At 37.1% G+C, this 25,556-nt stretch overlaps 1 protein-coding gene across 1 annotated transcript in view; it reads left to right on the forward strand.

Annotated features, from left to right (window-relative positions):
* CADPS (calcium dependent secretion activator) overlaps window positions 1-25,556 on the forward strand; it is a 557,039-nt gene that overhangs the window by 226,213 nt on the left and 305,270 nt on the right. Inside the window, 2 exon segments of the mRNA XM_074198830.1 lie at window positions 8,585-8,818; window positions 15,106-15,227. Of these exon segments, the coding sequence (XP_074054931.1) occupies window positions 8,585-8,818; window positions 15,106-15,227 (356 nt within the window).

Raw genomic sequence — 25,556 nt, forward strand, 5'->3', positions numbered from 1 at the left:
TTTACTTAGCAGTGTCCATGTTTTATTCCTCCAGGAGAATTGTAAGCTCCTTAGGGGCAGGGACTTGCTCACCACAGCACAATGTCTGACCCATGGTAGGTTCATCAAAAATACTTTTCAATCAGATTATTAGAATTAACATGATATGGAATAATAAATTAAATAGATTTAGTGTATGAAGATAGCCCAGAGGTTGTCCAGTTCTACAACCTCATGGTGGAGATGAATGATCTGAAGTCAAAAGAGATTGTCTCACTCACCATCACATGGTTTTTAAGACTTCGGTTCTCATACTTTTCTCAAAATAACATGGTCTATATGTTTCAGGAGATTTTTTGTGACCTGAGCTACATTCAAATTAATGTGGAATCATTGAATGTGAGACCTAAAAGGAACTTTAGAGATCATCTAGCTCACAAGTTTATGTTTTGGTCAAAAAAATTGAACCCCAATGATATCCAATGACTTGTCTCAGGTCACACATATTAGTAAGTGGTAGATCAGAGATAAGGACCAGGGACTACTGATTCCCTGGCTATTGTTCAGTTAGAAATGCTATATAGCACAACAGGGAAATATCCCAAACCCATCACTGTGCTTGTGGCCACTAATAACCCAGAAATTAGAACCAGGAAAATGGCAACTTTGAAGAAAGCTATGCATAAACAAAGAATTATTTCACCACTGGGAACAACAAGGATGTCAAAGGCATTAGTTTCCTGTTATGCCCTTTGATTCAAGTCTTAGACCTAAATCAAAATGGAGAGATAGAAATATTTCAAATTGGCAAAAGAGTTTATGAGAGTGTCTGACTTATTTCAGCCTCTTATCACCTTGACAGATGTTCAGATATATGCTGATCTTGAGCTTGGTATTACCTAGAGCACCACCTGCTTGCCCAAATGAAACTGATTCTATCACTTGTGTTAGAGTAAGAAAAGAGTGGCAAGTTCCTAAACCTAACTACACATTCTTCCCCAGCATGATATGGTAGAAAGGTGTCTGGATTTGGTTAGAGAATCTATGTTTCAATGATTATTCGATTGCCTCTGTCATTTATCATCTGTGATCTTGGACAATTCACTTGACCTCTAGACCTCAATATACTCATCTATAGATTATTGGTCTTCCATGTGTGGCTCCATTATAACCATAAATGGTGAAAAATTACCCAATATGAAGTTGAGAACACACTCTATGATAACTAGCAATAACATTAATTACAAAATAGCCACATTATCTTCTTCACCTGTTATCTCCAAAACTATCCCTATTTTACTCCCTCTTTCTATGTTTGTACCATCATCATTTCATGTCAATCAATCAACTAGAATTTATTAACTACCATGTTTGTTACTCTAGGAAATAACCATTAAGTTCACTTAATTTGACCCCTGTTAGATCTAATTTCACATAGAATCTTTCAAGGTGAGAAGTGGAATGAGCTATAGTGGCCCTTTAGTCCAACTGGTTCATTTTAAAGAGGAAGCAAGAGACATGTCCAAATTGTCGCTTAGTTTTTCTCTTCTAATGCCCATTATGGCCCCCTCAGGACTGTTATAAACTAAGCTCAACCATATCAGCAATTACTCTGTTGCTATGAGAAAATTGCACCCCATCCAGACCCCCAAGATTATCTTGTGACCACAGCAGGCACCCCTCTGTTGACTCTGCCCTACTTGGCCCTGAGATCCAAGTTGTGGTTACCCCCTACCTACCATCTCCTGATCATTTCAGATAGAATGGAACAAGTAAAACAAGCCTGAATGCCTTGTCATCTACACACTGAAGAGCTCATTACCCAGTCTTCTTCCAAATTCTATTACTGCCAACAGCTACCCACCATATTTTAAGTTATCTAAGTTCATAACTAGTATTGTTGGAGCCAGATCTGGGTTTCACTCTTGCCCAGGAGAGCCCTGTTGAGTATCACTTCCAAGGAAGTAAAACTTAATGGAGAAAACAAATCCTAACATAAAAAAAGTTCAAGAAAAATAATTTCTGGATGATTAATTATTTTATTTTACTAGTATTTTATTAATAAAAGGAATGTTCATTTGGCCACCTTTCTTGGACCAAAGATGAATTCATTACTATAGGCTCACAGTTTACATGCACTTGGAAGAGTGAATATACTTGAGGATGACAATCAGTTCTGGTCTGTTAATAATTTAAGAGAATGAATATTACAGGAAGAGGTGGAACCATTCTAATGGAGGCCTGAGGCATGTATTTCTAAATTGTCTAGCCTTAAGCAATCTAATCAAATTTAAATAGTACACAATGGGCTTCCCCACCTAGGTGGGAAGCAAGATTGTTGAGAAATTTAATCAAATTTTATTATCAGCAATGTGTTTCCAATACTGGAACCTTCTACAGACTTCTGAAATGTAAAAAAAAGGAAAAATTCTGGTACTAATTCAATAATTGATTATTAATAAGGGGAAAAAATAATCATTTCTCTTACCATTTCCCACAGTTTATGTGATCTTTCTAAAGCCTAGGAATTGACTAAATAACCTACTCAATAAATTCTAGTGGTTCCCTACTTACTCCAGGATCAAATATTATTTCATCTTCTTTATATTTTATTTAAGGTTTATAATTAATATAATAAAACATATTGTTTTTGCAAGGCAATAGGATTAAATGATTTTCCCATGGTCACACAGCTAGGTAATTATTAAATGTCTGAGGCCAGATCTGAACTCAGTCCCTCAGGACTCCAGGGCCAGTGCTCTATCCATTGTACCACCTAGCTGACCCAGTTCCTTCTTAAACATATGATAGTGCCTTAAACAAATCCATGCCAATCCTTTCTCTCTATCAACACAAATATCCTATAAAACTCACTTGGTTTATAAAACTGATTGATGAAGCAAATTTGCTTACCCTAAGGTAGTTTTTAAGAATTCCAAAGCACTTTCCTCACTTCATCTCATTTGAGCCTGGCCCCTTTTATCATTTCCAGTTAATAAATGAGGAAATTGAGGCTCTAAAAGATCAGTGATTTGTCCAATTTCTCACAATTAGCAGTAGTCTGAGGAAGCATTTGAACTCAGGTCTTCCTAATTCCACTCTCAATACTTTAACCATTCAATAATACTGCTTCTCCATTACAGATACAGAGATCTTATTGACAGAAACCCTCAGGTCCTAGGCTGAACTTCTGTCCAATTTATCTAACAGATCTCCAGCTAGGGTTAAGCCTGGAAGCTTTTCTTTTCATCCCATATGTGTGGAAGTGCTCAGAGAGAGAGAGGAAAAACAATGTTCCTGGGGAACATTCTGCCCTTTTCAATGCTGTATTTCATGATATTGTAGCTGCTGGCTACTTGAGTTTGGATCTGCCTATGAGGAATCATTATTCAGACTCGAGAAAGCAAGGGTGGAAAGAAAATAAAAATTTATTAAAAGAAGTTACAACACATTAGAAAATGGTAGGTAAAGAGAGACAGAGACAAAACAATAGTCAAGCTGAGCTGACTGAACCAGCAAGTCAGAGGAGACTAGCTGGCCCTGAGTCCAACCCAGGTTTTTATTTCTTCCTTCTCATCAAGAAGGCAGTAGTTGAACTCTTTCCATTTCTGGACCCAGAATTAGGTAGAAGGTGAAGCCTAAGGAGATCAGGATACAAATTTTACATTAAACAATGAATCAAGGGCAGTCAATTTACATCTAGAATGGGGATCTCCACCCAATTTGACAAGATTAACAGCCTTTAAGATTACAAATTTTGTTTCTGTTACAGTCATAATTCTCTATATCTTTTCCATGGTAGTCAACAGTAGGTGGTAATCGATTTACATCTCCACCCAATTTGTATATTCACAATTCTCTTAATCTTTCCCCCTGCATCATTATGTCCCAAAAACCCCCAACTCTAGACAGCAATACATTGCACTGGTAGGAATTTTAGCAGGTCTGTTACCCAAATTGAAGAGTAATTGACCCTCAAAGAATAATAAATAGCCAGAGATGGTTTTCTTTGATGACATTTGTATGCAGTTGTATCATCTATATCTCATAAAGCAAAATAAATAGCCAGTCTTTTTGTAAAACTAATTTTATTTTTATGTTTTTTGGAAAGTTGAGATGGAGAAAAAGGACTCCATTTTTATTGCATCAGTGAAAGTTATGTCCTCAAAAATTTGTTTGTAATGGGCATGGCATTTGAAAACCCCCCACCCACAGTCTCATATTTCTTTCCCCAGCTGAAGAACTCAAGACAGAAAGATGATTTTGTTTTCCTTTCCAGACTCAACTTTATGAACTCTTTTTATGATGGAATTACAAGCTGTCTGATTTCTGAGAGGGAAGATAATTCTTTGAACTTCTCCAAAGTTTCCTATTGCATTGTATCTGCTTGGCATTAATAAGGCTGAGAGAATCTCAGCTATGTGTAATCATGAGGGCCACATCTGAGATATCAACTAGTTAAGGGCAAGCCCTAGGGAAAAGAGATCCTCTTCTTGCTGAGCTCAAGTCCCCACCTGGATGTGCTGAGAAGAGAATGCCCTGATTTTTAGTTTCTTGAGTCTGGTGAACTCCATACAAAGAGGTTGATGTTATTTCTTTAATTCCTATGGCAACAACTCTCAGCAAGGAGTAAATCTATAGTGGAAAAATCTATCAGCTCCCTAAAGAGAACCATAAAACTTCTGGAGTTTTGCCATATTGTGAGCTGGAGACAGGAGAAGGAACATAATCTGTCTCTCTAATGAAATTGTATGTACCCCCAACCAATCTCCCTCCTCTTAGCTTCTTTAATAACATTGTTGGCTTTGAAAGATGCTCAGAAAGCATGGATTCTTTCCGACCGTTGATGTAATCAACTTCACTCCCCCTCAGATCTAGGAAAAGGAGACAATGTTAAGAAAGTCAAAAACATTGTTTAGAGATCATATTGAAAATCCCACATGACTGACCCTGGTCCAGAGGGGCACTGGGGCTCTTTCCCCAGATACCTAAGAAGTATATTGCTTTGGGATTATGGTCAGGAAAAGAGCAATAATGGCTTATGAGCCTCTGAAAATCCAACCTATTGTCCATCTTCCAGTTCCTGAAGGTATTCAACCTGCTCTGTGGTGGTGCGCAGCCTTTAAATTGGTCCTGAGGACTCTGCTTTAGGAGGTAGAAGGGTATAGGAGCAAGAGCCCTGAACTTGGATTCAAAGAACGTAGGTTGAAATGCCATCTTTGCCACTTTATAACTTACATAATGTTGACTGGGTCATTTCCTCTTATTAGGTTTCTATTTCTTCCAACTAGATATAGTATAGACAGCTGAAGGATCAAGATTTGAATTCAGCTTTTCCATTTTCTACTTTGTAACATAAGACTTCATTTAAATTCTCTGGATACATTTCCTTATCTAGAAAATAAGGAAGTTGGGCCATGACCTCTAAGGTCCCCATCTAGCTTCTTTGTACATGATTCTATGATATGTTGCATAAATGCATCAGATTAATGACCTCTGAGGCACCTCGCAGCTTTCTATCCATGATCCTTCAGAGAGAAGTTTCCCATCTATTCTCTTGTGGTGACTCATGATTAGTTTCTGTCAAAGCAACTACTTCCCTTGTTGGCAAGTACATCATGGTCCTCTCCATTCAGACTCCCACCAACTTCCACATGCATTTGTATACTTAGCAATGCTTCAACCAAATGTGTTTTTACCAAGTAGTTTCAGAATGGAATTGGTCCCAGAATCACTCTGTGGCTTTCAGAACCCACAAAGTCATTTATGCTCAGAGCAAGAACTCCACATTCTCTTTCCAGGGTCTCATTGATCAGCTTCCCATCTCTACTTCCTCCTCCTAGCTTTACATTTTACTATCCTTAATGCAGTCTTGACAAGAGCTCTCTTATTTACTGCCTGTAAAATAAACAAACCATTGAGTTTTAGTTCCATAATTGGTAAAATGAGGGACTTGGAATCAAATGACCCCCATTCAATCTCTAGACCTATTTATTAAAGTTTGTTGAGGTTTTTTCCTAAGGTGCTTGAAACCAGCCTGGAAGGTAAATTGCACTGAATTTCAGAGAGATGATATATTAGAGATGTAGCTCTGTCAGCCTTTCTCCAGAGACATTATCATCATGGCATCACCTAGTTCTAGAAGACTGATCCTCAACAAAATCTGAGGTTCCAAATGTAGCTTTGAACACAAGGCAGTTAGGTGGCACAGTAGATGAGCACTGGGCCAAAAATCAGGGAGAAGCGGTTCAGATTTGGCCGCAAATACTCTCTGGTTGTGTAATCCTGTTCAAGTCATTTAACCTCTGATTATCTCATTTTCCTAAACTATAAAATGGGGATAATAATAATAATATCCCCTATCTTTCAGGGTTGCTGTAAAGGGTTAAAAGGTTTCTGCAACTAGCAGCACATAGTAAGGACTTAATGTCTTGTTCCATTCCATTCCCAACGTACTCAGGAAAAACTAAACAAATGCACTCACATTTACACAATTGTCTCAGTCAACTTTCTGGGGATTGACCTCCAAAATAAGATATACACTGACAGTCCCCACACATCAGGAGAATATCTCAGGGATCCTGCCAAGGCATCCTGGAAGGAAGAAGGAAATGCTTCCTTAGGAGGGAACCCAGAGGAGATTCCAAGGTCTACAATACTGACCTGTATGTAGCCAAAAGTAGGGGAAGTCTGAATTTCCTCTCCCTAAGATTTTCTCCTTCACCTATCTCCCACATATAACAACATCACAGCTATCCCCTCAAGTTCAGCATTGTTAGTCTCTGTCATCTCTGTCCAAAGTTCTGAAAACCAAGGAAGTAGAGTTGGGAAGCTGATCAGTTAGACCCTGGAAAGAGACTGTGGAATTCTTGTGGACTTTCTGTCATTCCATTGCCTTGTTTTAATCTACTTCTTTGTGTAAGACACTGTGCTTTAGTTTCTATAAAGATAAAAATAAGATGAGTATCTGGGATAGGCAATATGAAGTATATAAAACTACAAATGACAAGAATAGATTTCATTGACATTCTAGCAAAAATTCTATACTGAGAAAGAAAGAAAAAAATGTGGCCTAACTCTAATTAAAAATGGTTTCATCTACATCTGGGAAAAATGATGATCAATTTATATATCACTTCATTAATTTTTCCAATATTTCTTGACAATGGTGATGATTCTTCATGGGAATAGGCTAAGTTTAAAACTTCTCAAATCAGTTCCTTTTGAATTATTCATAGGAGGAAATCACTTAAGATAACCAGAAAAAAACAATCCCTTGTTTCCGAGTCAAAAATAACTGAATCAATTATTTTTTAACTTCCAATGAAATCACACTTGAAAATATTTCCGATGTTTTTTTCCTGATGATTTTGAAGTGGGGGGGAACCATAGAAAACCAAGGGGTTAAGATGAATTTCAGTAATTCATTCAATGAATTTTTAAATGTTTCCTCTATGAAAAGCATATGAAAGGTTTTAAGAGGTTATAGAATACAAAGAAGAATAAAGCACATTTCATGCCTTCCAGAAACTTTAAAATCTTGCCTGGGACTTGAAATGCTAACAAATAATTACAATATATATTAGAACAGAAAGTGCCTTCAGAACATGCCATAAAAATAACTGACATTTATATAGTGCCATATACAGGATTTTCCAAAAAAATGTAATATATTTTGAAGGTACTAAAGTTTTAAGATGTTTTAGTGTTGTTTTAAGCTGTTAAAGCTTTAGCATAAATTTTAATGGCTTAAAACAGAACTAATACTCTTGGAACACCCTGTATATAATAATTGATCTTTACAACAACCCTTTGAAGTAAGTAGCACATGTATTATTAGCCCCATTTTGTATTAGGAAAACTGAGGTTGAGAGAAGGTAAGTTTATCCCCCAAAGTCAGTCCCAAGGCTAGTAGGTTTCCAGGGTAAGACTTGAACTTGATCTTCCTAATGTCCACTACAATCCTTTATCTCCTACAGCAGATCATCCCCAATAATCATATTCTTTCAGGCAATGGACATTTCACTCCTGACTGGGAAAACTTGGAAGATTCCATGGAGGAACTAGGTCTTAAAAATGGATGGGTAGAATTTGGACAGGTGGCTTTGGTGAAGGAAAGAGCTTTCTAGATAGAGAGATTAGCATGATAAAACACAGAGAGAAGGATGTTTAGAGGAACTGAATGTTGGATTACTTCCTAATTATTATGTGTTTGGGATTGTTCTGATTTCCTTAGGAGAGAGACAGATCTGTCTATTTGGCTACTTTCATATAGTGCTCAACCTCTCACTACCGGGAGACATATTGTCAATAAGGCAATAGAATCAGAGATAGGGAAACCTGAGTTCAAATCCTGCCTCAGATGCTTAGTAGCTTTGTGAATTTGAACAGGTCACTTCACTTCTCTGATTATGCTTTCTTCTTTGTCTGTAAAATGAGGACTTTGGTTCTCTAAATGTATGATCATATCATCTATGATACTATGATCCCATTTCTTATAGACATTATAATGTTCTTTATCCACAAGATATAATCTCTTCAGGTAAAGGCATATCAAATCCCACTACAACGCCACCCCCCATTAACATTTTCTTTCTATTTCTAGGAGCGCAAGTTTCCTAAATTTGTGTCCAAAGAAATGGAGAATATGTACATTGAAGAGTTGAAATCATCAGTCAATCTGCTAATGGCAAACTTAGAGAGTATGCCAGTGTCAAAAGGAGGTGAATTCAAGCTTCAGAAACTGAAACGAAGCCATAACACATCCATCATTGACATGGGAGAAGAGAATGAAAACCAGCTCTCCAAATCTGATGTTGTGCTATCCTTCTCCTTGGAGGTAAGTCCCAAGAATGTAAGCTCTGAATCAGAGTGGGAAGAACAATGTAATTGAAATGCAGAAGAACAAGGGGTATCTTTTGTAACTGTTAGTAAATTAGGGGCTAGATGGAGAATAGATCAAGTAACATGAAATTATTTTCTTACAGTTAGAAGGGAAAATGTTTTTAAGGAAATTTTTAAATTTTTTTACTATCTTTTGTTTTTTTTTAATCACCTTCATTTCTGAAAATATCTCTCCACCCATCTCCTACTCAATAATTCATATTTTGGAACAACCATCAAAAATATAGAAACAGAAAGGAAAAAAAACCCAGTTCAGCAAAATCATCCTACACACCAACTAAAAATGATGATATATGCAATATTCCACACCTATAATTCCCCACTTTTGCAAAGTAAGGGAGTATTTTTTCAAAATTTCTTCATAGTTAGCATTCTTAGCATTATAATTGCATGATGTAAATATTGCTTTAAGGGTTATTAAGGCCAATCTTCTGATGGGATTGAAGGGAGTAATTCTAAAGTAATAAAAAAGTTATTGAATCATGAATACCTTCATTACTATAGTAATATGATTTATAAATACAATGGAAGCAACTCTTAGTTATTGTTTTTTGTTCACAGTCAGTGAATTTCTTCCATAGTTTCTGGTCGCTTTGCCAAAGGAAATGATTGACTTCCATTAAGCTAGCCACTGTCTTCTGTATTTCAAGATCTGAAATACAGAAAACAAGAAAATATTGTGCAGGTTTCAAAAATACCCATGTTCAATGACTTGATCCCTTATTTCTTTTCCTTCCTTTAATCACTTTCCTTTTGAGAGGTAGTTGTATTAGAAAGGTTGATTGAATCACCCTTCTGCTACTTTTTGGACACGTGATTCCAGGAAAATTCTTTGGTTGCTCTCAGTCTTAGTTTCCTCATCTGCAAAATAAGGAAAATAGAATCTACAGCAGTTCCATTACAGAACTACAGTGGGAGTACATATTTAAATTACTTCACAAACCATAAAACACTAAATAAATATCATGGCTATTAAATGTCATTGTTGAATTATTTTTGCCATACCTAAATGATTAAGCAGTCAAACTATATTGAGAAGAATGAAGCAGGAATTCTGTTGGAACAATTTCTACATGTCTAATGAAGAATTTTAAAGGATGAAATTGATTTTTTGGAATAGCCATAAGACATGCTGTGAATTAACCATGGGAAACATATTTTCTGAATCCAGACAGAATCGGCTTTTCAAAATGTTTTCGAAATGCATTTTGCAGTCAGAGGATAAAGGGTTGAATTAAATGTAGAACACTTGGTGTGTGAAAATCAGCAGTCTAATTTCACAGAAACCTTCTTTTTTTAAATGCCACTGCCTGAGTTCCTCTTAGGTGTCTTTGCATTTGATTATTACCAATGAAAGGTGACATTTCATCCCTCGTTGCCTCCTGCATTCCTGTAGGAAAATTATTGGCTTATTGGTTTTCATAAAGCTTTTCCATTTTCATTTTCCTAACTCCTTCTTTCTCTGCAGTTACTGATTTTATCAACTCCAGTTGATGCTTATTTGGAATTTAGACGAGTGTTAGTCCAACAGCTATCCCATGTGGGTATGATTAGAACAGCCTTTTCACTTGTAAGTACAAGGACACAGAACCCCAGGGGTCATCCACAACTTTAATAATTACAAGAATATCAAATAGTAAATCACACAGAAATTATCTCCAGGAGTGTCTATGTATCTGTGGGACCAAAGAGGGCTCAGGGTTGGGGGAGGGAGGGAATTTAGAGTTGTATGGGAAGACTTTTAGGAATCCATCTCAAGTAAAATAAGGGAAAACAATACATAAAAACAATGAGTGCAATAATGAAACTAGAATGCCAACCAAGAGAAAATGAAACTGAATGTTGTGAATCATGCCTTAAATAAAAAATATGGATGGAGCATATGATTAATATACATTATATAGTATACATAATAAAAAGGGTCAAATGCCATAGAAATGTGACTTGTTTTACATGTAAGGACACACATACAATAACAAAGTTTAAAACTAAAGTAGAGAAGAAAAATACATCTGCAGAGGTGAGGAACTATGAGTATGAAACATGTCAAGAGTTGATTGATTTGTTAGTTTTGCTAAATCACTCATTTTTCTTTTTGTTAGGATCAAGGGAGGTGGCTAGGTGGCACAGTGGTAGAGCACCAGCCCTGGAACCAGGAGTACCTGAGTTCGAATCCAGCCTTAGACTTAATAATTACCTAGCTGTGTGGCCTTGGGCAAGCCACTTAACCCCATTGCCTTGCAAAAAAACCTAAAATAAAAAGTTAGAATCAAGAGTGTCCAACCTTTTAGCTCTTGTAGGCTGCATCACCTGATAAAAACTTGTCAAGGGCTGAATATAGAATTTAATATTTATTAATGACTATAAATCATTAACAAATATTAAATTTTTACATGACCCTAAATGTTGAACACCCTTTATTTAAAGTTTCTTAGAAGGCAAGACACTGAAAAATGAAAGCGTTATGAAATCATTAGATTGAAATAATTCTAAAAGAATAGTTTGTTACATTGCATTCAAGAAATAAAGGACTAGTATTTCTTAGTCTGCCTTACCTAATCAACAAGATTCCCTTAATAATTGATAAAGCGCCTTGAAATATGTGCCACTTGGTGATCACTTGAAGGAATTAGGAACATTTACTGTGGTGGAAAAAGAAAGATTTGGGGTGGGAGAAGTCAAAAAAGACAGATTTTTTTTTTCCAGTATCGAAAATCAACTCTCCCATGGTAGAAAGATATGACTTTTATTCTTGGCTCAAGATAGCAGAATCAGAAGTGGTCAGTCAAATTTTCCCAGACTCAAAAGCTTGGTGAAAGGGAAAACCCTTTTTCCAAATAGAGCTATTCAAAAGTAGAATGGCTGCTTCTCCTTAGGGTTCTCCAAGTAAGGACTTACTAAAGGAATTATGAGTTGGGGAAAGGATTCTTATTCACACATGGGTTGAAATAAATGGCCTGATAAGTCCTTTCCAATTCAAAGATTCTGAGAGAGCACCTCCCTGCTCTCTGAGTTTGATTCACTGTCTTAGGAATGCTGCAGTCCTGACCTTCCTAGTGTGGTTACTGAACCACCAGTAGTAAGTGATCTTGGAGGATACGAGAGATGCCTCACTACTCTAGATGTCAAACCTCTTATTTCTTACAATGAAAAGAAGGCAGATGCTTTGATCTATATATCAGTGAACTTAACTTGAATTCTTGGCAAAATTCTAGTATAACTTATAAAAAATCTATCAGCCCTAGAAAAGGGAAACAGGGATCACACTAACAATCATTGTGGGTTCATTAAGAACAGATTATATCAGACTAAAGTTCACTATACAGTTCTCTTAGGACCCATCTAGTGCTTGTTATAAAGACCCCCACCACCAATCCTAACACTCTGGTCTGGTCTGTGCCCTCCTCAAGAGCTTCCAGATTTTTACCCTTTACCTCTTCTTCCATATTCCTGACTTGCCAACCTCTGTAAGCTCTGGTTTTTTTTTTTTTTAATTAAGCAGGACATTGAAACAAAAAAAAAAGAGAGATCAGTTTGCCTAAGATCACAGGGCAGTTTGATGATGTTTGTCCTTTGTTCTTGAAAAAGACCAAGATGTCTAAGTGATGATGCCATGGAAAGCACATGAATTGGATTTGAGAGAATGGATGCTGTGCTAAGTCACCAGTCAGACTTTCTCCTCCAGAACTGAGTCTAGTGGCCAGAAATGAATCAGGATGGCTGGAGATGGCCCTGAATGCAAGGCAATCAGGATTAAGTGACTTGCCCAGGAACATATACTAGTGTCAAGTGTCTGAGGCTAGATTTGAACTCCTGCCCTCCTGACTCAAGACCAACAAAAACTCTATCACTGTGCCACCTAGCTGCCCCACAGAGCAGTTTAGACCTAAAGGAAATGGCAAGAGCTTTAGTTAAGGTAAGAATTATGTGTCCAGCTCACGAGGAGACCAGAGGCTGCTCACATCATGGGGGAAATTAATAGGTAGGTGACTTTTATATCAACACATATAACTCTCCACCTCTCCCAAGGAAGTTGAGTATTCTATGGCTATTTCCCTTCTGGGACAGTCTTAGTGCAGGCTAAGGATTACAAAGGAGAAGACATGTCCTTGAGAAGAGACTAGAGAAAGAGTGCCTCAGTCACAGAGGATCCTGGGCAAGTCTTCATCTCTTTAGACTGGGGTTTCCTCATGGGGTCTCTTCATTTGTATATAAGATGATGAGTTTGATACAGAGAAATAAAAATTATGGAGTCTGATACAGAGCAAAGCATACTATGTTCACTTTTTAAAATGTCTTTTATCAGGGCAGCTAGGTGGCTCAGTGGATAGAGCACTGGCCCTGGAGTCAGGAATACCTACGTTCAAATCCAGCCTCAGACACTTAATAATTGCCTAGCTATGTGGCCTTGGGCAAGCCACTTAACCCCATTTGCCTTGGGAAAAAAAAATAAACCTAAAAAAGTCTTTTATTTTTTTCTTTCATTCTCATGGTTTTTCCCCATTAGCCCTAATTCTACTTTCACAGCACAACTAATAAAGAAATATGTTAAAAAATAAATGAACATGTTCAACCTCTATCAGATTGTTGCTGCCATGGGGAGGGAGGAAGAAAGAGATGGTGACCAAAAAATGTGGTACTCAAAAGCTGGCAAAAGGATGAATGTTGAGAGCTACCTTTCATAAAATAAATAGATACTGTCCCCCCAAAGTTGATGATTGACCTTTTTTAAGCTGTTACTCAGATTAGAGAGTTGATATAGATAGTATATATTTGAGTTTCAACAAGCCTTTGACAGAGTCATGCTATCTTCTTGAACAAGAGAAGTGACATGGCACCTAACTTTAGAGAGATACATTCAAATATTTTTGTTCAGAACAAATAAGAGTGACCATTGAAATGATGCTGATCTATTTAAAGGTCTCTAATGATGTGCTTCAGGGATCTGGTCTCATCCTCCTTGAGTTGTTTTTCATCAGTGACTTAGAGGGAGGTACATAAATGCTATGCTTATCAAGTTGGGAATGCAGATCTGAAACAGAAGGAATGATTAACACTTTAGTTGTCTAATTATAGCCCAAAACTGTCTCTATAGGTTGTAAGAAAAGATCAAAACTAGTACAATGAAATTAGAAAAATATAAAGCATTTTGCTTTAAAAAAAAAATATGCTGGAGGGTGTATAGTGAGACAATAGTTCATTTGAATAAGCCAAGGGGATTTTAATGAATCACCATCTCAATAGGAATGAACAGCATGATATAACAGGACAAAATGATAATGCAAATGTAAGCTAGATTAACTCAATTATAATACGGGAAACAAAGGAGGTGGTCGCCCTTAGTGTTCTGTCATGGTCAGACTACATCTAAACAAACATCTTTGGTTTTGGGGCACCTCATCCACAAGCAGTAACATGTTGAGCAGGCAGATAGGATGGGTGGAGATCTAGATGTCATCTGCTGTGAGAATCCCCTGAATGACTGTTTGGTGATGGTGTAGAGAAGGGACAAGGGCCATGAATGCTTAGAGGGAGGTCTATAAATGCTACACTTAACAAGTTGGGAATGCAAATCTGAAACAGAAGGAATGATTAACACTTTAATTGTCTAATTATAGCCCAAAACTGTCTCTATAGGTTGTAAGAAAAGATCAAAACTAGTACAATGAAATGAAATTAGAAAAATATAAAGCATTTCACTTTAAAAAAGTATGGTGCCCCTGAAGATGACTTAGAACCAGACGTGGCCATTTTGCTGTCCTTTATCAAATAGCTTCCCATAACATTCATACATCACAGGTTTGTTCAGCAATTCCCTAGCTGATGAACAAACAATTTATTTCTAGTTTTTTCCCCCCTACTCCAAAGAGTACTTCTATAAATCTGTTTTCATATATAGGTTTGTTCTGTCATTGACATCATTAAGGTATATGCTTAGTGGAGGGATTTCTAGGTCACAAAATATGAATGATCTAGTGAATTCTCTCATTTCATAACAATTTTTTCCATAATAGTTGAACCAATTGGCCATTCATTCCATTAAACCTTCCAACTCTTTTTATTATCTTTGCCAGTTGAATTGACCTTTTTTTTTAAAAGAACCTGTTCTCAATTAATGTTTTTGCTTATCCCATAGTAGTTGCAGGAAGCCATATTGGAAATGACAATACAGAATTCTGGGTATAATTTGTTTTCTTTGTTTTTTTTCTTTTCCCTTAATAGGTTGTGATCATGGAAGTTCAAGGTCTAAAGTCCTTGGCCCCTAATCGCATCGTATACTGCACCATGGAGGTAGAAGGAGGAGAAAAACTACAGACAGATCAGGCTGAAGCTTCCAAGCCAACGTAAGTTGCATGCTCTGTGGCTACCAATGTGGGGTGCTCTGGGGGCAGGAAGTTATTTCCCAGGCGGGCTATGGTGGACCACAATGCCAGCTTCTACATATAACATCTTCAAAGGAATTTTTTCTAACCTCATAGTTATTTTCAAAGATAATTTCTTGACTACATCATTTTTCATCTGGAGGCTATGGACAAGATTTCTCCTCTTTTAAGACAGAGAAGACAAAATAAGACACAGCAACAACACTGTCAGCAAACCCGTAAGGAAGGACATCTCTTTCCAAATAGAATACATTATTTAAGCATCTTAGGAGTTGCCTGGTGCCACCTCCATCCCTGATTGTAGCTCATGGGAAAAAAATATGACACTCAATTTTAGATTTTAGTTGTTGAATTTACAATTTTCATTTGCAATTGTTGAATAATATGTGCACTGTAGCAACGTAAGGAGTATGGGTAAGGAATTTTCCTCTGTATTCTGCGTGAAAAGACATAAATCAATGGGTTAGTCAGTCTACAAGCATTTAAGTGTTTGATAAGTCCCAGGAGTTGAGTTCACCTCTAAGAATACAAAGAAAGCCAAAAGCACATCCTAAAGGAGCTTATATTTTAATGAGGGAGACAACTTATAAATAAATTAATAAATATTATGATATAATATTTTTATAATATTATATATAATAAATTATAAATAACTAGTTACTGTAAAACACTTCTCATCCAAATATGATAGCCTCCCTAATCTTCCTTGCATTCATCACTCCAATATCCTACCCTAAGAATTTTTACCATCTATTCCCCTGTTCCTAGAATTCTCTCCCTCTTTGTCTCTGCCTTCTGACTTCCCTGAGCCTATTTTCCAAGAAGCCTTTCCTGATCCTCCTTCATATTAATGCCTTCCCATTAAGTCTCCGGTTTGTCATGGATATATTTCATTTGTACATTGTTTTGGGCATGCTATTTCCTCCCATGAGATATGAACTCCTTGAGGCCAGGAACTATTTTTGCCTTTCTTTGTATCGCAGAGCCTCCCATATGAGAAGCACTTAATCATTGTTTTTTTAACTTGACTTGTTGATGAAATTGATGGAAATCTTAGAAGAGAAGGTGCTAATAGCCGGAAGGACTGGGAAAGGCCTCCTTTACAGAAAATAGGGTTTGAACAGTCTTCAAAGCAGCCAGGGAGGCTGCAAAGTGAAGATGAGGTGAAGAAGACATTGCAATAATATGGGAGCAGTCATTGAAAATGCACCAAGACTTACAGTTGATGGTTTTGACTCTCAGGACAAAATACATTTCTTTCAGGACATTTATTCAACTATATTTTAAGCAAATGCTATGTACTGAAGAGGCTTAGGGGCTGTAACTACAAAGACAAGGGGGAGATGGTTATTATCGTCAACATTCTTTTGGTGAGAGAACCAAAGAAAAGATAATGAAAATATTAGAGGACACAAACAACTAAGGGGTCAACATATCAACAAGGAGTTATTAAATACATAAGTTGCAGGCACTGTGCTAAGATTTGGGGAGTTTTTTCCCAAAGGAGGAAGGTAAAGGAGTTAACACCAGTACTGAGCTTTGAAGAAATCTAGGAATATTAAGAAGTGAGAAAGAAAAATATTCCAGTAACTATGGACAGCCTCTATAAAGACATAGAAGCAGATAGTGGGAAGGTTGATGTGGGGAGCATCAAATAAGCCAATTATTCTGTAACAAAGGATATAGGGGAAAGAATAATATAAACTAAGATAATAAAAGTAGGCTGAAACCAGGCTATGATGGACTTTGAAAGTGAAAGTAAGAAGCACATTTTTTCCCTAAAATCAATAATGACTCATCAAAGCTGTTTGAGTGGGAAGCAGTGTGATCAGAATGGGATTTTTAAAACATTACTTTAGCAGCCATGTGGAAGAGGGATCTGATATGGAAGAGAGAGAAAAGATAAAAGAGACTTGTTATTGTCCAGGAAAAAGTTGGTGAGGGGCTGAGTTAGCATGGTGGCTGTGTCAATGGAGAAGGAAGACCTTGAAGGTTTTTTAAGAGAGGTTTTCTGGTCCATCCATCCCTCTGTTTTAGAATTCCAGTTTAACTTACTCACTATTCTAATTTAATGAGAATTTTGTAAGACTTAAGCTTGAACCCTGTTCTAAAGTTATTGTACAATTTGGGGAGAACATAAGTAACTGCATGCTTAAACAGGGATGACTTAGGGAAAGCACTCAACATCGATCATATTTCTTTTTTTTTTTTAGGTTTTTTTGCAAGGCAATGGGGTTAAGTGGCTTGCCCAGGGCCACACAGCTAGGTAATTATTAAGTGTCCTGAGGGCAGATTTGAACTCAGGTACTCCTGACTCCCAGGACCAGTGCACCACCCAGCCATCCCAACATCTATCATATTTCAAGAAAGTATTGGGACATTATAATCCTTCATAAGTTTATTTGAAAGAGTAAGCCAACTCCTATCTAATGAGTCAAATTAATGGGTAATTAAGTGGGGAAATGAAATGTAGTTTTCACTACTTGTTCACACATTTTCAGTTCCCTCTCATGCTATTCCAGCTTTAAATTAGCAAGTAGTGAAGCTTCATTTTGTTTTCTCCCAGTAACAAAGTCCCAGTTTCTTAGGCAAGAATAGCTTATCTTGGCAGATTTTTTCATTCTATCATGGTATGTTGCAGCTACATATTCTGAGAAAGGAGAAAATATTTGGTTCGCATGTCCGTCCTAGAAAGAAGAAAGAGAGAAAGGTCTGGGATGGTGTGAAAACATTGTTTTCTCATTTGTGCAGAAATGTCTCTGATATTCAGGTAATCCAAGCTCAATCCATTCTAGTTTAGTGATGAACAGGAAAAAAGAGAAATGACAAAGAAGAGGTGAAAGAATAAGGGAAAGGAAAAAGAGGCAAAGAGATAAAAGAAAAGGAAGAAGAAAAGAAAGAAGGGAGTGAATAAAAGGAATAAGTGGATAAGGAAGAGGGAAAAGGGGGGCAGCTAGGTGACACAGTGGACAGAGCACCAGTCCTGGAATCAGAAGAACTGAGTTCAAATCCAGCCTCAGACACTTAATAATTACCTAGCTGTGAGACCTTGGGTAAGTCACTTAGCCCCACTGCCTTGCAAAAACCAAAAATAAAAATAAAAAAGAGCAAGAAGGAAAAGAAGGAAGAAGGTGAAAAGGGAGAGGAGCAAGAAGGTAGAGGAGGGGTTAAAGGAGAAGAAGAGAAAAAGGAGGGGTATAGAGGAAGAGTGAAAGGGGAAGAAAAGGAAAAAGAGAAGAGGAGAAAGAAGAGAATATTATAACATTTATGGACCTGTCTATCACCTATATTATCCCATTTGGTACCAAAAATAAACATAGTTTCCAGTTTGGCCATTTAGTTCCAATTAGTATTAATAATATGTTCTCAATTTTATACAGTTTGAACAAATGGAGTGGGGAGCGGAGGTTGGGAGAGGGGATCTTAGTCTCTCAGCCAAATTGGAGCTGCCACCAGTCTATCAGTCAATGAGGTGCTAATTGTTGGTTGTTTTCATGTTTCCCTGTGCCAGGCCGCCTTTCTTCTGCATTGTTCTTCTGCCCCCCTCCTTTTCTACCTCCCCCTCTTATTCCATTAGCCAAGACTGAGTTCCAAAACATTTTCCTTATCTTTTTCTCTTAATGTGATACTTCCTTAAGAATACTATTGTGAGGAAGATTACTCGTGTCATTTAACACCCCCCAACACAGCTGTCATCTGCCAGTCCTTAAACAAATACTGATCTAGAGAAGGTAAATTCCCACCTAGCAAGAGATGAGGCAAGTTCTGAATTGGGGCAAGGGAGAGATGGGAGGTAGGGCTGCATTAGACAAATGCAAACTGAAAAACCAGACAATCCTGGCAGGGTTCCTTTGTCAAAATCCAAGATATGAGACAGAAGAAAAATCAAATAACTATAAGAAGGTTAAGGGGAGGCCATGTTTCTAAATTATTGCCCTAGGAATGAGCATTTCTTAGCAGAGTGAATTTTGAATCTTTAAATGCTCATGCGTGGAGTTGGGTTTCTTCTTATGGCTTCTAAAATTACAAGTTTCAGTCTTTAAATGTAAAAGGAAAACAATTTATAAAACTCAAAGTGCTAAACCAATGGATATTTATTGGGGGGGAGTAGAATAAAATGTAGATCTGCCTGTAGCACTGGATATAGAATCAGAAAGATCTAATTTGGAATTCTGTCTTCTGACACTTGATAAGTGACATTAGGCAAGTCACCTCACTCTCAGGGGATTTAGTTCAAATGCATCAAAATGATGCATCTGGTAAAGCAGAATATTTTCAGAGATAATTCAGCTACTTTAAAGCAGAAAATATAGTATAATGAATATGACTCTGGATTAGAAATCAGAAAGACATGGGTTCAAATTCTGCCTCAGATACAAACCATGTGAAACTGGGCAAATGACAGCCCTCTGGGAGCTTCAGACAACCCTCTAAGGACTTATCTTTATTTAAGAATCAATTACTATATGCAATGGAGCAGCATTTCATAATGGAATCCAGGAAGACCTGGGTTCAGACATGCCTCTGATCATGTGGAACTGTGTGATCATGAGCAAGTAACAGAATCATTCAGTGCTTTAGGCGACTAAGATCATAAGTTTCTAAGACTGTCTCGTTGTAGATGGAATGCCCTCACCTCGGAGTTTACTCTACCAATGAAACCGTAGTTCCAGTCTCTTTTTGTGAGATTTTGTATTAAGCTCTAGGGGTTCAAAGATAAAAGGGAATTTACAACCACAGAGTGGCGCAAAGTGCCACACATTGTCAGCACTTTAAAAAATTTTACTGAATTCAGAGATTCCTCCTGCAGCTTGTTTAGCATAGACAGGAGAGGGGCCAAAGCCAGACATCTCAAAACCAGCATAGATATACTTGGGGATGTCAAACCTTGATATGGTGAAGGTCTAGCCCCAGTGGTGCCTAAGGTTGTATAGAATGATGGAGGTACAGATGCTATAGAAAAATAACTAATAAAAGATACGGGAACCAAAAAGGAGAGAAGCTTTCGAAGTCTCTCTGAGAGTTCAAATCTTCAAAACCAAAAGAATACATTTTTTGATAATGGGGAAATCTATTTGTGGTGCCTTTATAGGATGAGCTTTGTAGTCAAAACATTCATTGAACATCTAAAACTAAAGTACAATGAAAGATACCCTTGTAGACCACTGGAGATGAGAATAGAAGCAGAGAATATGAGATCAAAGCTAGAGATTTGCTTTTGGGAGCCATCCTGAGATGGAAGGGACTTGAAATCATTGGTTTTGATTTGAGGTTGATCTTTCTAGTTGAGAGAGAGATAAAGAACTAGGTATGAGTCTTGGGGAGTTAAACCATCTTTCCCAGTCAACACACCCTGAAATCAAATGGAAGATATAATTCACTTCCTGGAGGGAACATGCCCAGTATTTTTGTTTTCTTCAGCGAACTTTTAGAGTATCTTGATGTCTAGGACATCTTTTAAACAAGAAATGCTAGAGGCAATAAGAAAATGAGAATCAGAATAATTCTGGTAAAAAGAAGAGCCTATTTGAGTGAGTACACTATTTTGTGTTAATGGAAGCTATTTTATACTGTAATGAAGTCCATTGTGTCATTTGACATTTTGTCATCTAAGAAGTTCATTTCACCCTGGTGGACCATGGCTTTCATAAAGTATGAGTTTCATTATTATAATGAATTAAAAAGTATGGTCAAACTTATTTCTCTTATATTCCAAGGAAATGAGAAACTAAAATGCACCACATGGGAAGTTTTGCCTTCAGGTCTTTGACTTTTTAAATGAGAATCTTTTAAAGTAAGTAATTTCCTAGAAATGAGAGTAACTGTAACATTTTTTTTTCATGAATTAAGTATGTCATTCATATTAGGCAAAGGGAAAGTTTATTATTTGCTTTTTATAAACAGAAATGGAGGGATGGAAGTATTAGTTAACTCAGAAAATACTCTGCATCATCAGTTCCAAAGATGGGGGAAAAAATTGGATGTCCTAGTTAACAAGGCAATGTCTTATACCTTAACTCTCCCCTCTTTCCTCATCTCTTCAGTTAGGTCTTTAAGTGATCCTAATCGGATCGTTTCACTTTTATGATCTCCGTTTTCCATTTTATTTACGATGATCCATGCATTCCTTTCCTCTTCAAGAATTCCATACTATATTTATAACATTTCCCCAAAAAGTCTTGTTCCTTTGTATGTAATATAAGTACAATTGTATTGTACAATTTGGGGAGAATTTCAGGACATTTATTCAACTATATTTTAAGCAAATGCTATGTACTGAAGAGGCTTAGGGGCTGTAACTACAAAGACAAGGGGGGGGGGAGATGGTTATTATCTTCAACACAACAACAGTAATAATAGTAATAGTAATAATACAATAGTAATAATAGTAATACACAATAGTAATAATCAAAAGAAAATCTTATCAAGTATGTTGAGATAGGGATTTTTTTCCAGGTATTTATAACAGAATGAACAAAAGGGCTCTAAATTAAAAGGACCTCAGCTAAAATGTTAGTTCTTGGGGTGGCTAGGTGGTACAATGGATAGAGCACTGGCCCTGGAGTCAAGTACCTGAGTTCAAATCTGGCCTCACACACTTAATAATTACCTAGCTGTGTGGCCTTGGGCAAGTCACTTAACCCCATTTGCCTTTCCAAAAAAAAAACCTAAAAAAAAGTTAGTTCTTAAATGAAATACCTTGGGGCCTTGGGTCTCAGTTTTCTCATCTGTAAAATGAGGAGTCCCTTCTAGATCTATATCTATGATACAATTACTGGATGGACACTATCTCTGGTTCCAGTATTCATATAAGAATTTCTTTTCTTTTAAAAAGAAGTTTGATGTTTTTTGTCTTCATAGACAGAGCCTCCCACAAATTGAATTCTTGTAACTAGGAAAAACAAGTAAGTAAAAAACCCAATACAGTGACCATAGCGGGCAAAGTATGCAACATTCTGCTGTGGTTGCCCTGGTCCATTAATATAGTCCATTCAAGTGGATTATTATAGACAATATTAATCATACATACGTCCAATTAAGCTTAATCTACAACTATTTACCTTTGAATAAACAAGTTTTTACAAGGAAATTCAAAACATACTAAATTTTTAGGAGGAAACAGCTTTCATTCTTTGAATGGAAGCTAAGTGACTCAATGAATGGAGCAGCAGACCTGGACTCAAGGAAGGCCTGACTTCAAATCTAGCCTCAGACTCTTACTAGGTGTGTGACCCTGAACAAGTCACTTCACTTCGGTCTGCCTCAGTCTCTTCATTTGTAAAAGGAAGACAATTGCACTCACCTCTCATGATTATTGTGAGGAAAGATTGAGATCATTTTTTGACAAGTGCTTTGCAAACTTCTTATTGCTGTTCAGTTATTTCAATCATTTCCAACTGTTCATTATCAAGTTTAAAATTTACTTAGAAAAGATATTTGTCATTTCCTTCTCTAGTTCGTTTTACAGATGAGAAAACTGAGGTCAATAGACTTTAGTTACTGGTCTGAGGTCATACAGCTAGTAAGTGTCTGAGACTAGATTTGAATTCAGGTTTTCCTGATTCCAGGTCTAGCACTAACTGTTGTGCCATCTAGCTACAAAGATCACAAATTATAAAGTGTCATATAAAAACTAGGCAGCATCATTATTGTCATTATCTGTTCTCTGGGGCTTCTGTTATTTTTCCAGTCTATTTTCAATGCTCTTTTCCTTGGTATGATTGTCACTGTGGAAATTTTCTTTTAATTCTAGTTTCAGACCTTAAAATTCTTCCCATGGATCACTGAATTCTTTAAATTTGTCCTTTCTTTCTGAATAGCCTAATTCTTATACCATAGTCTTTTCAACTCTTTCCAGAGTTCCGATATTGCTTCCTTTGTTTGGCTCTGACAAAGTATCTTGCTCTTAATATTTTGATCTATTATTGGACATTTGTTTCTTGAGTTATATGCTCGAAAGAAAGATTGTTGGCCAAAGAGTATGGACAGTGTAATTACTTTTAATCTCAATCAATAAATATCTATAAAATACTTTTTATGTACCAGGAACTGTTCTAAACACTGGAGATATAAAGAAAGGAGAATCATGACCGCTTATCTCCAAGATCTTATATCCTATCTGGCAAGACTACGTGTATAAATATATGCAGAGTACATGGAAGGTTCCTTAACAGAGGAAGTCATTAGAGTGGGAGAAGCAGAAAGAAAAAGAATTCTTGCAGAAGATGAAGTATGAAATGAGTCCTGAAGGAAGTCGGGGATGCTAAGAAACAGAAGTGTGGAGGAGCAACATTTCAGGAACAAAGGACAAGCAAAGACTGGAAATAGGAAATGAAGGGTCAAGTGTGAGGAAGAGCAAACAGGCAAGTGGAGATGCACCATACGGTGTGTGGGAAGGAATAATGTATGAGAAAACTAGAAAGATAAGAATGGGCCAGGTTTTAACAGAGTTTTCTTACCCTAAATGGCATTCACTTCTTGAAGGAGAAAATGATTCAAGTGGAAAATATCTGGGGCATCTTGAAATATATGGAGTTAAAATGATACAAATAGGCCAGAAGCACTGTGTCCATTTTCTCCTCTTTGGGAAAGGACTAAAAAGACACTGACAAAAATTGGGACCCATTCTAGGAGAGGAGAAAGAGACTGACAGAAATGTATGGAAATGGGGGCGGCTAGGTGGCGCAGTTGATAAAGCACTGCCCCTGGAGTCAGGAGGACCTGAGTTCAAATCTGACCTCAGACACTTAATAATTCCCTAGCTGTGTGGCCTTGGGCAAGCCACTTAACCCCATTGCCTTACAAAAACCTAAAAAAAAAAATGCATGGAAAGTCCAAAGTCAATATCAGCAGCCTGTACATGAGAGTGTGCCTTCCAGGAGATCAGCCTCTTGTCTGCCACAGGATTCTACTCTATATCCTAGTTTAAGGATCAATATTCAATGCAATGGAACTCTTTAGAAAGTTGTGACTTGAAGCCAGTGGGATCTTGGACCCAACTTCAATTCCATTTGCTCCAGAAAATAAATGTTTACCTTCCGTTGGAAGTAGAGGTGGCCATCACAAATTAATTGAAAATGCCAAATCTCAAAGACTAGCACCCCCACTCAATCCAATTGCCCTGAATTCTCACAAGCTATGAATTACTGGAAGAAACCAATTTACTGTCATGGATTTATATGCCCTGAACCCAGCTTATCACATTCAGAGATTCAAGCATTGATCCTATGACTTGTCTGAGTGTGAATGTATAAGTACATGTTTTTGTGTGTTTATTTATATGTCTTTGTGCAGGATGGATGATAGAATAGCCACCCACCAGCCTACTTATGCTTAGCACTGCCAAAGGAAGACTACAAAAATAGTCAAGACTAGTCTGGCAATTTCAATTGGGCTGAATCCCACTCTAATTCCTCCAGCAGCTCTATATTGGTTGCTATGCATGTGATTAGCATCGCATAGGTCAAGTGACTTGACCTTGAAACGTTTCTCTGGGCCATAGCGTCCTCATCCCACAATGCCTAGTCCAGAGTAAGCCATTAAGAAATGTTCTTTCACTCTCTATCCATCTGTAAAATGAGGGATTTAAGAGTTGATGGCCTCTATGGTCCTTTCTAATTTCAGTTCTATGAGGCTCTGGGTCCTCTGCCTGAGATGGGTTTGTGGATTTTGCCTGATTATCCACTTCACATATTTTGGGAACTGAATCCAAGACAGAAAAGATAAGGCTGAAGAACAGTGGACCTGTGTTCCAGTCTTGATTTATTATGTGACCTTGAGCAAGTCATAGGCAGTTGGAAAACAGAGTCAATAAAGTGCTGAACCTAAAGTAGGAAGACACGGGTTCACTTCCTTTTTTCAGATGCTTGTTTGTTCTGTATTCCTAAGCAAGTCATTTAAACTCTTTCAACCTTAATTTCTTTATGTATAAAATGGAGATAAGAATAGGGTTATTTTGAAGATCAGATAAGATAATATATGTCAACCCTTTATCAAGGTGTAAAGTGTTATGAAATGTTAGTTAATATTCCTTCATTCCTGAGGGTCTCAGTTTTTTTTCAGTTCTAAAATAGTTTGAACTAGATGGTATCCAAAGTCCCTTCTAGCTATATTCTTTGAGACAGTAATTTGCATTCCTTCTCCAGAAAGCAACCTGGTAACCAGTCCTTCCAAACTTGGTTGAGCTAGTCCTTGAAACTGCATAAAATATTCCAGATATCAAGATACTGTACCTTGACAGGAAATCCTAGGTTGTACCTGACATAGACCCCTAAGAATGAGGACAATTAT

The sequence above is a fragment of the Macrotis lagotis genome, chromosome 8 (assembly GCF_037893015.1).
Source record: "Macrotis lagotis isolate mMagLag1 chromosome 8, bilby.v1.9.chrom.fasta, whole genome shotgun sequence".
Taxonomy (NCBI): Eukaryota; Metazoa; Chordata; class Mammalia; order Peramelemorphia; family Peramelidae; genus Macrotis; species Macrotis lagotis.